Below are 15366 nucleotides of genomic sequence, written 5' to 3'. Positions count from 1 at the left end.
GTACTCACTTTCAGTCCATCCTCTGGGTGAGACTTGAGCACCCACTGGGCGTACTCGCAGATCAGCTCAAAGTGATCAGCTCCTAGCCTCTGGAGGTAGGCCACCGTCCTCTCATGGCCCTTCAGGGGGCTGCTCACCTTTTGAGACTGCCTCAGCAGGAGGTCAAGGGCTAAAATAAAAGCAACAAGAAGAACAGGATGCATGAAACTTGAAGGAGGTAATCTGAAGCGCAAGTCTCTAAGAATGATTACATCATACACAACTATAAAATCCAGTGTAGGTATGCCCTGAATATTCAATGTTCAACAAAAATATTGTTAAAATTGTGATAGTTTCATGACATGCTTTTTTTCATGTTGATATGTCCTAAAAAACTGTTCATATCCATTTCCTGACATGTATGCACTTAAAACAAACCTTAACCCATTGAGGATGAGCTGATTTTGCTATAACACAGTCACGTATCCCACAGACACAGAATATAATCGCGACTAATTTTCAACAGGTTTAAAAAAAAAAAAATCACATGGTAAATTCCATTGGAATAAAGTTGAGAAGTTAATGAGCTGCAAGAATGTTCACCAAATAACTGAAAATTAAATGCACCAAATATCCAGTTTATTATGAATAACAGCATAGATACAGTATTCATCGCATAATCGGGACAGGTTGGGAGTAGCAAACACGACCCCTTTAAGCGAGGTGCCCGATTTCGCGATGAGTACTCACCACACACTAACGGCATACGACATGTACATGTAGTGCACACACAACACACACACACACACATGCATACTGACGTACTGTACATGTACATGAGTACACAACACGCTACCCCTCGGCGCGACCCTCCAGCTCTCCCTGCATTCTCGCAATGATGTAGAGTAATCGCAACCGGGTTCGATTCTTCTGTCAAACACGCGTGTACACGTAATCAATGTCAGCTCATAGTCTAGATTCATAAAACGTTACGTATTCGCACATACATTGAACCCTTCTCATCTTTCACGCTCTCCCTCCCACTCTCTCCCCCATTTCACTGAATACGTAACTGTTCATAGCCTTCATTTCAATCACGTAACTTTTGCCCAGTCACAACTGAGGAAGATTGTGACATACACACAGATCACAGTGTACAGCTGTATTGAAAGTTGAAACCAAAGACAGTAGATAACAAGATACGAAGGCGCGCGATAACAATGGACTTTGCCCTCAGAGTGTATGACTGAGATTAAACAACGCACACAGCCTGGGCTGTATGAGCGAGGCATGTTTTTTATTGGATGTGAGTCGAGTAGGAATTGCAAGCGAGCAGATTGGGCTTTGCTTATGTAGGGGAGAAGAATGTTCGCGAAGGCATGTGCTTTGCAATGGCATGGATACTTATACACGGCGCTTTCGTGGCTATGCATGTACATGTACTGGATGGACGGAGGTCAAAACACACCAATCCGAAGCTTGCTTTGTAAGTTTGTTATAAACGACAACTGATACTGAATCTTTGAAATATTGTTGTGGTATTTTGGTAGATTTTTTGTGTAAAATATTAACAAAATCAAAGATCGCTTGAAGAAAAATTGTCCCGTTTATCAGAGGTCCCCGCCCGATTATCCAGTGAAAATTACGTGCGTTGGAAATGTTTCTGGGAAGCGTATATCATTTAAGCGAGGATCCCGATTATCAGATGCCCGATTATGCGATGAATACTGTATATCTCTATCAAAGTTTATCAAAAGAAAATGAAAATACTAGGATAGATTTAGATCTACCAACTATTCTGATTTCTTGAGAGTACCTTGTTTGAAGATAGGATACTACTTTCATATGATTACTAATATTGTAGTTAAATTCTATTATACCTCAACAATATCCTGTCTAATTTTCTATTCATACAGGCAAACTTCTTGAAGGTACATTATAAAGTCTATTTCACATGTGCAATGCAATGAGTAAACCCTGTATGAATGAACCTAAAAAAAAAAAAATAGCATGACCACACGACCAAAGGTCATGAAGTTAAATCTACTCCATTTCAGATTACTCGTAACTGTGCTTGTTGTGAACTAGTGCAAATAACAAATATCAAAGAAACAACCGAACACACACACTTGTTATCATAAAAAAAGGTTTTGGATTTTTGACAAGATTTTGTTAGTTCACTCTCAGAGGTAACAGTAATCAACTTTCTGGGTGAATATTCATTGGTTTTAATAGATAAGTACAAAAACTGAATGTGAGAGGCAAACCTTTCTTATGCATTCCCTTCTTTTCGTATAAGATGATGAGTTCACTGTACTTCTGGTATATCTTCAAGACTCGCTCACTCTCCTCAAGATGGCAGTTGTTGTCTTTCAGTCTCAGAAGTGGGGCAACCAGAGCGTCATTGGTCTACAGAGGATGATAAGAGAAGAGGATCAAATTTTGCAGTACATTTTGTAGGTATGTGTCTGTGCCTCACAAAACCAACAAAAAGTCGAATTCCCCAATTTTGAGTGAAGACTCAAGATAGGTGAAATGGGTCAACCTAGTCAATCTTTACTTTTTAAAAAACATTTTCAGAAAGAGCAATTCTTCTTCTAAATAAATCTTAAGTTTGGAATCCTGAGACGAACAGAATTTTTTTTTTTTTTTTTTTTTTTTTAGTTTTTCAAAACCCCTTTTTGGTATAATAATGTGATTACGTACATCTTACAGGCCCCTTTTAATTTCTTACAAACCCTGTCCACTCTTCACATTCAACACCAATGGATGTCAATTGACAAATGTCAATATCATCTATGTTGCACATCATTGCAGACCGACTATCTATCGGACACATACCTGTAAGTAGCATTTGAGGAGTGTTGTGTCTATGATGAGACTTCTCTGCCTCCTGGAGGTCACGACCTTTGACCCCTCACATATCGTGGATGGTGTGGCAACAGTCTGTAGGAAAGGAAAAACAGCAAACAAAAACATAACATCGCTGATGATTTGTAGATATGGAGGTGAATAAAACAAACATTATTCTTCTTTGTCAAGATGGTGGTGATTTTCTATCAATGTTGGAGATACTGGTCACACTCAACTGCGACTCATTCATCTATTCTGCTACGCATTATTTGATAATAATAGAGAATCTCATAAACCTTTTATATTCTCATGCACTTCATAGCTGTATCTTCCCAATGTCATTTCATGAGCATCTGGCTGATTCCCTCACAAACTCAGCAATAATTAGAGTTGCAGAAGTGCACCTACAGTGTAGGCATAGCAAAGGTTAATGTGCTATAATAGCAATGTGGAGATAGCCCCTTTTCCCTGACAGATTATTCAAGGATAAATGTGCCGACTAGCAGAGAAGACATGACAACATGTGTGTTCTTGATGAAGAGAGTGCAAGAATGGTTAATGAAATGTCAGAATCTGAGAATCTCATACTCCATTTATACACAAAGTTGGGTCCAGGAGTACTCCTCAAGCGCTTCCACTTAGTCCCCTTTGAATTTGTTCATTCAGAGAGTCACCACTCACCAAGACCACACGAGAAGTGGCCCAGAGGGGCAGAAACGTCATGGTGACCTGTGAGTGTGCGGGAACTTCTAACATATAAACTGTATGCACATTGTACGCTACATGCCACTTCCGCAGGGACCTAAACATTGGTAACCACTTATACGGAGTTTAGAGCACTTAAGGAACACTCCTGAAACTAGCCTTGAGAGGGGCGTATCTTCAGAATGCTTCAGAGCCTAATTGTCTGTTGATACATTATACAATGTTTAGAGGGCTTCAGGAACACTCCTGGAGTGCTCTAAATGCCCTGTATAAATGGGGAGTCAGGCACAGCCAATAGAAATGGAGAGGTAAGGCAATGGGTGGAAGGGGTGGGGGGATGGGGCAGAGATTGGGGGAAAAGGGTGGAAGAAGAAGGGGGTAATGAATTTCACCTGCTGGTTGCACTCCTTGGCTAGATCCTGTCTCTTCTGTGTCAGATACTCTATGAGGGCGGTTAGACCCTTTTCAAGGTTAGCTCCACTGAGCTCTGTCGGGTTGCTGGGATACTGCAGGACCAGCCGGTACTCCTTTGGCAAGAGGTCTGGGAAGAGGCCTATGACTTGGGCTGGGTCTATGGGTGTTGAAAAAAATAAGAGACAAATGATCATTTCTTAGACTTGTCATTCTAAGTGTACTTCCAATCTTTAGAGGAATTCACTGGGTTGTGCACTACCTCTACTTCTTGCACAAGATCAAATTATATCTAACCCCTTGATAGTCATTTGAGGAATTGTTGTGGCTCAGTGGATAAGACCACTGACCATTAATCACTAGGTCCCTGGTTCAAGTCCCCTGGCTGCAGCAAGTTTGCCCCTAGGCTAGGCATCTCATCCTCACTGCCTAGTCCTTTGGAGTGGACTGAAAGCAGTTGTCTCATGGTTGCTTGTCCACAAACATTTATGGTTTCCTAAGCAATCATGTGAAACAACACTCAATTCAAATCAATTCACTTCAATCTCATTTAATATACTGTATATGCCAATATTTTCGCGAATCACGGTATCAGTGGCATTTTCGCGTGTTGTTAAATTCGCGATTGATAGTAGTAGTAGGGTCTACTGCCAAGCCCGAGAAACACGTTCAAACACTTCTTGCCAACTTACTCGTAACGTTTTTCCATTTGCATTGTGACTTCCCAAACATGAAAATAGAAACGACATAGTAGAAGATTTATAAAATGAAACAATTACGGCATTCACAAGTACTGTAAAACGAGGAATTTTCGCGTGCATTTTAATTTCGCGAATTTCGCGAGCGCCAAAATTCGCGAAATTAAAATGCACGCGAAAGCTTTTGTCTACACTACATGCATTGAATGCCAGTAGCAAAATTTCATGCCGCGAATATATCATGTTTTACAGTACTCAGTACCTACCAAATGTTGCAACAAATAGACTACAAAGTTTCAGAGCTGCGCTAGCGCTAGCGAAAGTTTTACATGCATCCTGTGTGTATCGCTGTACACGAGTGTCGCGCTAGCAACACCTCTAGCTGCGCATGGCGTCTGCACGGCCCTGCGCACACGCGGCGTCTGGTCGGGCTACATGCATCCGATATCCCTAGGCCTCACCCGTGTACCCAACCACGTCGAGCCGGTGTTCGTTCGCGTAGGGTAACAAAGCACGGAGATTGCACATTTTAATGCACGTTTAGCATACTGCACTTCCACAATCGGTCGCACCGTAGCGTACGTACTAGTAATATAGTATATGTACGTACTGGCCGATGTAACAGCCGCGTTCTAGTCCGGCCAGCGTTGGATGCATTTTGTCATAAATTTGCACATAAGGTATGACGGGGTAATATTTTCGTGTGTCTTTAATTTCGCGATCAGCCCGAAGCTCGCGAAATTCATGAAAATAAAACCCTCGCGAAAATAACGGCAATAACGGCGTATACAGTACTTTGCTCGGCCTCATCCACATTCGAATTAGAAAGAGGCCATGAGGCCAACGGTCATGATGCCCCATCAACTGGCCACGATGCTCCTCCACAATTTGAAGAGTTGAAGGGCACTACTGGCCATGACCCTTCTCTGGCAAAAGTAGCTAGAAAATCAATCAGATTCGAATACTCATTTTTTCTCTGCCTTTTTATAGAAATGTATACTAGCAATACAACATCCTCTCCAGCCATATCTATTTGAGGCAGTCCTACCACTTGTAACTTTTCATTCACACCAAATCTTGCACCACCCATTAATTTGTATGGTTAAACAGTATGCACTTGATCCAACAGTGTAAAGAGAAATCACATCATTAAATTTCATAAGATATTGAACATTATGAGGAATGATAGATTAAGAATATGGGTGAATATCAAAATGATTATAGTTGATTTCCATGATTGCCATACGTCATCACTGCATCTTCATCACCTTCCCTGATGAAATGCATTTCCATTTATCAATGTTGCATGTTGTCTCTGGTGTTGAAGCCGTGTGAGCTTGTAGATCACTGAGTTTTGCACTGTACTTTATAAGGAAACTGTTGTAATAATGTACATGACATCGTTTTCATCTGATTCTATACATGAAATGGTTTCTCTAAGATTGACAGAATACATGTGACTGACGACAAATGCCAGTATTTCATGAGTAAGGCAAGTTCTGTCTCATAGCTAAGCATGGCATTTTAAAGCTCTCCTTACCGGTCCCAAGTTTTGCAAACATCTTCATGGACTCCTCGAAGCGATGCTGCTGGAACAGGTCAAAGGCGTAAAGATTCTGAATGTGCTGTATTCTTCTCTGCCTGTCTGCCTCCACTTCATCTGTCATGTACTGCACAGAAATGAGATGAACTTGAGTAAAGAGATGCTGTTTCATCTTTCATTTCCTGTAAGAGGGCAACATGTAATCTTAAAACTAAAAATGTCACTATGACGACTAATATGCCTCCGAAATAATGCATGGTTCTCCCAACAGGTCTAGTATCTTGACAATGTGAGACGACAGTTCCACATTATTGGCCAAAAAAAAAAATCAAAATGACATGTTTGTCACAAATGTGTAGAGTGTTTACTTTCCTTGAACTAGATTTCATGTGGATGGATGGCTAAATTGTTTAAACCTGAAATCATAATGCCTCTGGCAACACTTTGTAGTGGAGGCATAAAAATGGGTAATTTCGGCAGTCTCTCAATGATATCACCAGTGTTCACAGTGCCTCTTTCTCATGAACAAGTTATAACTTGAGATTATTTCTTCTTCCTTTTTATTATTACATTACGTTATCTGAACAACATTTCCCTCCCTAGCATATAAACGAAAACAAGTAAGTATGAAGTCAAACTAAGAAATCAATACATTGTGAATGAAATCAGTACACCTTGGGGTTCTATCTTTATAGAGAGGACACTGGATGGTTTGGTCACTATCCACAAGCAGACTTCATCAGAAGAGCTAATGTGATAACATATTGCTCTACATAATATATTAATTTCAGACACATTCTACACAAATGCCCTCAAATTTTTGAATAGTAAACAGGAATAATGGGGAGAAAATAATGCCCCCCCAAAAATGAACTTTTACCAATCTCCCATGCATCACTATTAAATAGCACATGTTGACAAAAACAGGAACACAATGTTGAATGAAGCCTCTTCTTTCCTAAGAAATAGCAATGTTCCTATTAAATGGGAACAGTTGGCAGGTAAGTACACATCTAAATGTTCATGCCTTTCTCAAATCTCATCAACTTTTTCTCCTCTTTAATTCCCTTTATTCTTGTGTACATGAATATCATTCATTTCTCCACTTATTTGCTAAAGAGGAACTTGCTATAACAACAACATAGGCCAACTGAATCACATGCTGTGAAGCTATCAAAACTCACTGCTAGATGAAGAGCCAACTCAAACTGCTTATCTTCAACGAGCTGCTGGATCTGCCTAGGTAGGGGAACAGGCTCCAACCTCCAGATGTAGTTATTTGATGCCACATAGACGTGCCCACTGAAATACAATACAGGAATCACAAGTTATTGTAGAAGTGATATCAAATGTGTTGAAATAATGATTTGTATTTTGAAAAATATATCCCGGTATCTTTTGAAATAATACAAATGGACAGCAATATGCATGTGCACCTATGTCTCAATTTATAGTTTAAATGACAAAACATCTTAACAATATCCATTGTCAGTCTAGCTCTTTATGTGCCACGTTCGCACGTCCGACTCAGTGGACGGCATGCCAACTTCACATATTCCGCTCAAACGCACAAACCTGCCCAAACCGGTGATAAATCGCCAAATGCCACAGTACAATGTAAGTGTTTATCGCGATTCCATTCCTCTCGTCTGTAGCTTGCATTTTATGTGGTGATTGACTAACAAGAAGTGTTTCCTACTGGACTTGCATGCAAATTCTAAGTTTCTGTCACTGCTTTGTGTTAAAAGTCATTCATTTACAGTAATGTATCTACTGGGCATTTGAAAGAAGAGCGATTATAGATTTGTCATAGAATTTACATCAATGCAAAGCTTGGCATTTTCTCTACAACTTTGCTAACTTCGTCTACAATTTAACAGAAATCTGTAAAAGTTATAGAGATTTGAAAAACAGAATATCTTCTCAACGCATAAATACGTTGGTGTCTCAGAATAATATGGCACACGGGGGGTTCCACCATGGCACATACAGAGTTAACAAAGCAACTACACTGGTGGTCATAGACAGCTATAACAATCCATGTTTGTGCCATATACACTGTACATGGATTGTGATGCTACAATTCACCTTAATCATCTCATTCACCCTTGTCCTGCTAGCCCATCTTGTTCCACAGTCTGCAACCACTCATGAATTAGTTGAGAAGTCCCGATTCGCAAAACATTAGACCCGTTAAATATATGGCGTATACAGCATACCTTAGGCTCTGACAATAGAGCCACTCACCTTCCTTGTGTGATGTATTTTGGCTTGTCCACTTCTATACTCTGGACCAATAAGCGAGGATCCACCGTCCTGACTTCGACATACTTGGGAAGCACGGCAATGATGTATGGTTGATCATGCTCTGAAGATTTTTTAAAGATATACATAAATTGTTGTTGTTGTTGATGTAACTCAAAAGAAGAAAACAAATACCAACATGAAAATTTTACATGTCAAAGGACATTCTGATGGTCTGAGGCTCAAGGCTGATGCTCAGGTGCTTATTTTCCACAGACAGGGTTATGGATAGAATCCCAAACATTAAGTTTCTTCCCCATTTTTTCTATGCCCATGTAAGAAAAATGTGCAAAAAGAACATACTCGGCTTATACACAGACATAGCATACTACTCTGGCATAGTCCAGTGGCTAAGAGTGTACTACTGTTGCAGAGGAATCTGCAAAGAAAACGGAGGACTGTTTGAATATTAAGCCACAGGAAATAAATGGGTACATTTTGTACATATCGCCCCCTGGGTGACAAGACTTCTTTATATCTCAAAACCATTGAATTTTTTGTGAAGTAAAAGAACTTTTTATTTTTCGCAACATTTTTGCAAAATAACATCAATGTTGACATGAAATAATGTAGAAACTTTCTCTTGGATTGAATCAATAGCTACTCTGTTTCAAACTCCAATCAGTACTTGTATGTGTAATATCAAAGTTGAGTTCAGAGGTTTTTAACGTATACCAATTGAGACACGAAGTCTTATCACCCTAGAGACAATATACAACATTTTCGCTTTATTACAGAGCAGTGACAGCCAGTCACAGCAAAGGCAGTCAAGCAGATGCAGTCCAGCAGATGCTCACCTAATACTAGGGGGAAGTCGGACCAAGTGAGGGCGTACTTCTTGGCGGGCTGCCCCTCTGAATCGATGATGATGCTCATGTTGTCCCTGCACAGCGCCAACATGTCCTCCGACAGCTTGGTGACGGTGGGCTCCGCCTGGGAGGCATTGCCGGTGGTGAACAGGTCCTTGGGCTGACCGTTGTCAATCTGGCCATCAGTGAGAAACACACAGAACGTGAACAGATCACTCAGATGTGTGACATGTCAGTGATCATTTTTTGCAGTTGGTAACGATATAATGACTTCAACCATCTCATTCTTTTTCTGTCTTTTTCATGTAATTCATTGGGTAGTATGTTTAAGAGAGATATTTACACATATCGGAGAAAGTTTACTCTTCAAGAATATATATGGAAGTATGACAGTAGTATCTGACAGAAAATTAATTTTGATGTAACATCAACCATCTCTTCTCATTTTGATGCTTCTCATTACACATTCTTTGACTTTAAGCTACAGCTTAGGGATAAGGCTAAGGTTTAAGCATAAGGTTTTTAAGCTACACAGACTCACAGAAGAACAGCCATTGGCTGACATGAGTGACCTGTGGTGAAATAAAATAAACTCAAACACAAACTCAAGCTAAGTGGTAGCTGAGCTTTGTAAGCAGAGTCTATTTTTTGCTTCTTTTCTTTTTCCCCTGAACAGAGTGAACAATGTGCTCTATGACAACAAAAACCTTGTTGTCAAAAAATTCTTTGGAAAGATTCCAATAAAACTTGATGCTCCATTGCAGGAGTTAATTCTGCAGCAGTTGGCTAGAAAATCAGTGAGCATTAATTGACAAAAGGGCTCTGTTGACATGTGACTTTAATATGATGAAAACAAAAGCCTAGCAACAAACAAAAACAAAACATAGTAAAAAAAAACCCTCACCTCAGCCAAACTTTGTTTGTGTGTATGTGTGACAACAATGTACTGCAAAACATTGATCATGTTATGAACAATGGACGGACTCTACAGGCATTTTCTGGCATTACATGAAACAATGTAGTGTGTATTATTTCAGGCAAACACCACTTCGTACAAAAATGTACTCTTTAAAATATATTTCTGATTTTCAGGTAAACACTACTTCTTACAAAAACAGCCACATTCACACATACAAACTAGCAGGTTACCAAGCGCGCTCCAAAACTTGAGTTTCTTTTGCAACCGTTCAGACGCTCAAAATTAGCGGGTTGGCCATTGCGCTTGGAAACTCATGTTTTTTTGCAACTGTTCACATGTATAGAAATAACCACTTAATTGTTGATTGATAAATAGATAGAACTATTGTTCTTGTGCCTCACAGTGGTGTGGAGTGCACACTGTTGTGACGTTCACTTTGAATGATGGGATATAAAAACTCGAGTTTCTACATACGACCATTCACACGTACTGCCGGGGCAAATTAGCATGCTAATTCAGAAACAAGAGACCCGCGGGTCTAGCGCTCACCTGAGTATCGCAAGTTCACCTTTCACGCAGTCACTAACCTAAATTATTCACAGCTCTACCAAAATTTGACCAGACATTCTCAAGTAGAAGATGAAAATGTACAATAAAGGCCCAATTTTTTTTAAGATTCCTTAATTTGGGGGGATTGGGGCCCCCTGGGGCCCTCTGGGTGGGGCATGGTGCCCATTTTGATAAATTGAGATCCTGACCCCCTAGGGATGCTACCTGCCAAGTTTGACAAAAATCCATCATGAGGTTTTCAGGAAGAAGATGAAAATGTACAATTCAGGCCCCCATTTGGACCCTTCCAACCACCCCCCCCCCCTACCCAAGAGGGGCACCCCTGGATCTCCTATGAACAAACTTGAAACTACAGTCATTAATGTACTCACTCATAGTATTATCTCAGCTCTATAACTTCTGATTCTAGAGAAGATTTATAAAGATTCCTTCATTTGGGGGGTTTGGGACCCCTGGGGGCCCCCTGGGTGGGGCATGGTGCCCATTTTAACAAATTGAGATCCTAACCCCCTAGGGATGCTACCTGCCAAGTCTGGTGAAAATGGGTCATGGGGTTCTCAAGAAGACGATAAAAATGTACAATTTAGGCCCCATTAGGACCCCTCCTCACCCCCTCCCCTGGGTCCCAAGGGGGGCACCCCTGATTCTGCCATGAACAAACTTGAAACTACAGTCATCAATGTACTAACTCATAGTATTAACTAAGCACTATCACTTCTGGTTCTAGAGAAGAAGATTTTTGCAGAATCCTTAATTTTGGGGGGCTTGGGCCCCCTGAGGGCCCCCTGAGTGGGGCATGGTGCCCATTTTAACAAATTGAGTTCCTAACCCCCTAGGGATGCTACCTGCCAAGTTTGGTGAAAATGGGTCATGGGGTTCTCAAGAAGAAGATGAAAATGTACAATTTAGGCCCCATTAGAACCCTTCCCCACCCCCCTCCCCTGGGTCCCAAGGGGGGCACCCCTGATTCTGCCATGAACAAACTTGAAACTACAGTCATCAATGTACTAACTCATAGTATTAACTTAGCTCTATCACTTCTGGTTCTAGAGAAGAAGATTTTTACAGATTCCTTAATTTTGGGGGGTTTGGGCCCCCCTGGGGGCCCCCTGGGTGGGGCATGGTGCCCATTTTAACAAATTGAGTTCCTAACCCCCTAGGGATGCTACCTGCCAAGTTTGATGAAAATCGGTCTTGGGGTTTTCAAGAAGAAGATGAAAATGTAAAAAGTTTACGCACGACGCACGACGGACGACGGACGACGGACGACGGACGACGGACGACGGACGACGGACGCCGGACGAAGGGTGATCGCAATAGCTCACTTGAGCCTTTGGCTCAGGTGAGCTAATAAGAGCATGATTTCTTTGGTTTAGCATTGCGCTGCTGATCGTGCTAATTTTCGTTTTTTCTGTGTGTGTTCACCAATGCAAAAAAATCCAGTTTGCTAGTGGGTTAGAAAACCAGTTTTGTAACCCGCTAATTTGTGTACATGTGAACCCCCCTAATGAGTTCTTTAAACTATACTGTTCTTTTTTCTCAAAAGAAGAACATTGGAAATGTCTTGTATGGTATTGCACTATTGTATTCCTTTGAAAACAGAGTCCTTGGTGGATGCTTTCAACTTGGCAGCATTTCTCACCAGTGTTATGCTACAGTGTTCTCTCTGAAATGTATGCATGCTTATTTCTTGATTTTTGGCTTCATACAAGGACTATGGGGCCTATGGTTTTCTAGCTGTTAATGTGTTTGATCTTGTGTGCTGATTTTTGTACGTGTGCTCAACTGCCCTACATCATTCAAAGTTGCTATGGAGGTGCATCATGGGAAAATCAAGCCTTCTACAGTCTTTGGTGATGGTGCCCCTACTGACTGCACTTTTACAAACACACACACACAAAAAGTGAATTTTGCAAAGGTACAATTGTGTGTGGTCTATAAGCTATATCAGTGAACACATTTCCATCACAGATTTCACGAAGCATAGAGGTTTTGCTATGTATAGAAGACACAGACAGGCTTAGGTGGTGCTGCCCTCAGTGATTGGTCTTTTTTAAGGCCAAAAGTTACACACACCAGGTAAACATTCGCAAACTGCTTATGAATACTAAAAATGATTTGGCTGTTACTTTAGAACTCATTCAAACTTGGCATGGAGCTGTAAAGTTGATCACTGTAGATTTGGCTAATGCTGCCCACTGTGTTGTTTCAGATTCAATTTCAATTTCATAATTCATACTTCTCATATATCAATATAACATCAAGAATGATAGCACAAATTCTTGTACCTTTGTCAATTAACAAACAAAAGAATATACATACATAATACACACAGTAATTACAATGATACCTAGTCAAAATTGAAATTGGGTTGTACGAAGAGAAGTATGACAGGACCCACATAAAAGGAAGCTTGTTTGGCTGTAAGCTCCAAATAACAAGTGTTTGTGAATGAGAAACAGAGAGCAGATATAAGAAGTGCAGACGAAGTAAATTAATAATACCAAGTAAAGGAATGAGGAATGCCTATAATATTGTGATCTTCAATAGGGTCAAAGGTCAACATTAACAGAAATTCTTATGTGTGCTCCTGAGGCCCCATACATTTGTAATGCAGTGCAGTGAGCATTTCTAGCTTCAAATTGATAGTAGTGAAGAGTGAAAGTTTAACAGGAAATACCACATTAATTGGAGGTCCTTTTCTCTGCTTGTACAAAGATAGGGGGGTTTAAATCGACACCCTCCTATCAGGTTGCCCCTTACATTTATGAGGAAATAGTCCCTTTTGAAGCCAACACACAGGGAGTTTCCACACCATGACATAGCCTTGGGGACATCTGGCACACCAAGATCTGGCTGTAGGTACGAAAAGAACAACATAAAAATTTTATACAAAGATCAAAGCAGGGTGTATAAAATCTTACAATTCCTTTTATTGCCTAGGGGCAAATCATGTCATACATACAAAATCCAATATCCTCATTCCACATATAAATTCACAAGTTAAACTATTAATAAGAAGCTCATAGTAATAACAAATTGTAATTGTTTCTAAACATATATGCAAATTACTTCAACATCTAAGAAACTCAGAGTATATACATGTACTACATGAACAGAATTTATTGGTCAGTGGGGTGACAAGACCTTGTATCTGACATTTTAGAGAAAATAACTTTTTGGGATCAACTTCAAATGAGATAATCAATGACGTGATGTCCTGTCCAAATCCTAGCTGTCTTACCCCATAAATGAAGCCACCACGGCATGTCAACGAAAAGGTGATCCTATTTGTTATAGTGCTTTGGCTGCCATGTTTTCTCGCTCCCTGAACATTTGACATTTTCGAGATATGAGGTTTTGTTGCCCCTAAAGCATTATATATTGACTGGTGTTGCCCCTAAAGCGTAATACATTGATTGGTTCTGGTTAAAATTGTAAGATCATATGATTTACAGTTCTGGGGAAAACTTTTTAGAAACTTGGATTCACTTGCAAAGTAGGGTTTCATTTTACAAGGCTGGGCACATTGTTTGCATTGATTGACCCAGATGTGACAAACAATCACACAATATATCCTGTCCCCATTTCTACTATTTGCCAGCAATGTTCACCTCTACCTGCCACGGACAGGAAAGGTAAAGATCACACTATACATACTACAGCTGACATTTGCATGTCATTTGCATTTCATTATGCAGTTCACATCTTTATCAACAGCAGTGTATGAGAGAGATCATTAGAGAAACAGGGAGAGGTCAGAGGGAGGAGATAGACAGACAGACAGACAGACAGACGGGCAAGATAGACAAACAGAAAGAATGGCTCTTACTTTGAGCTCTTCAAAAGTGCGGCTCCTCCAGATGAAAAGCTGCAGTTTCCTCCTCACTGCTACGCACAGCTTGAGAGTGAAGTGCACCCCTCCCCCGCTGTTGCCCTTCTGTTGAAAATCACACACAGGAAATGCAATGCTAGGCAGCTGAGTACATGGGTCTGTTACTCCTTTCTTTTGGTTTTGTCGCTATCAGCAACAGCACTATAAAAACTCAACTCGTCCTTTCATTCTTGCATGGGACATTGGCATATGAGGTGGGAATGCTGCCATTTCACAGCAAATGCCTTCAAGAGTTGTGACCCCAATCAGAGTTTTCCAGTGACAGCACAAAAATAGAACAACCACAAGTGACTGAAAATATGGGTGTTTCTTCTTTCTGAGTTACATCCTCGTAAGACATTACAGAACATACAATTGTATTTGACAAAAATAATGTTTTGCGTAATCTTTTTGGACAAGTACAAAATATCATTTAGTCATTGTAAGAGGCAACTGTGTATTCTATCTCTAAATATGAAAAGGTGACATATCATCATATCTACTACTTATAAAGGGCCAGACAATTCATAACATTGGCTATAATTTTGCCAAATTCCAGGCTTCACTTCGGAACACGGTGAAAAGGCATTCTTTTATAAAACCTGCCATCACAAACTGGACTTATGTGTTACCGGTACATCAGATCTGCATCAAACAGTATAAAGTTGCAAGCATACACTGTAAATCTTGGGAGTGACCCT

General features: G+C 40.4%; 1 protein-coding gene across 1 annotated transcript in view; it reads right to left on the bottom strand.

The window, feature by feature from the left end:
• LOC139735692 (vam6/Vps39-like protein) overlaps positions 1–15366 on the bottom strand; it is a 41857-nt gene that overhangs the window by 8607 nt on the left and 17884 nt on the right. Inside the window, exons 6-15 of the mRNA XM_071646439.1 lie at positions 14624–14731; positions 13555–13647; positions 9291–9477; positions 8437–8557; positions 7374–7491; positions 6187–6316; positions 3930–4108; positions 2821–2925; positions 2247–2388; positions 9–169 (exon numbers count right to left, since the gene is read on the bottom strand). Of these exons, the coding sequence (XP_071502540.1) occupies positions 9–169; positions 2247–2388; positions 2821–2925; positions 3930–4108; positions 6187–6316; positions 7374–7491; positions 8437–8557; positions 9291–9477; positions 13555–13647; positions 14624–14731 (1344 nt within the window). The remainder of the gene's footprint in view (positions 1–8; positions 170–2246; positions 2389–2820; positions 2926–3929; positions 4109–6186; positions 6317–7373; positions 7492–8436; positions 8558–9290; positions 9478–13554; positions 13648–14623; positions 14732–15366) is intronic.

This window comes from Diadema antillarum, unplaced genomic scaffold (assembly GCF_040938485.1).
Source record: "Diadema antillarum isolate AM-2024a unplaced genomic scaffold, OU_Dant_1.0 seq00000590_RagTag, whole genome shotgun sequence".
Taxonomy (NCBI): domain Eukaryota; kingdom Metazoa; phylum Echinodermata; class Echinoidea; order Diadematoida; family Diadematidae; genus Diadema; species Diadema antillarum.
The sequence above is the reverse complement of the archived record's forward strand: the minus strand, read 5'-3'. Positions and strand labels throughout refer to the sequence as shown.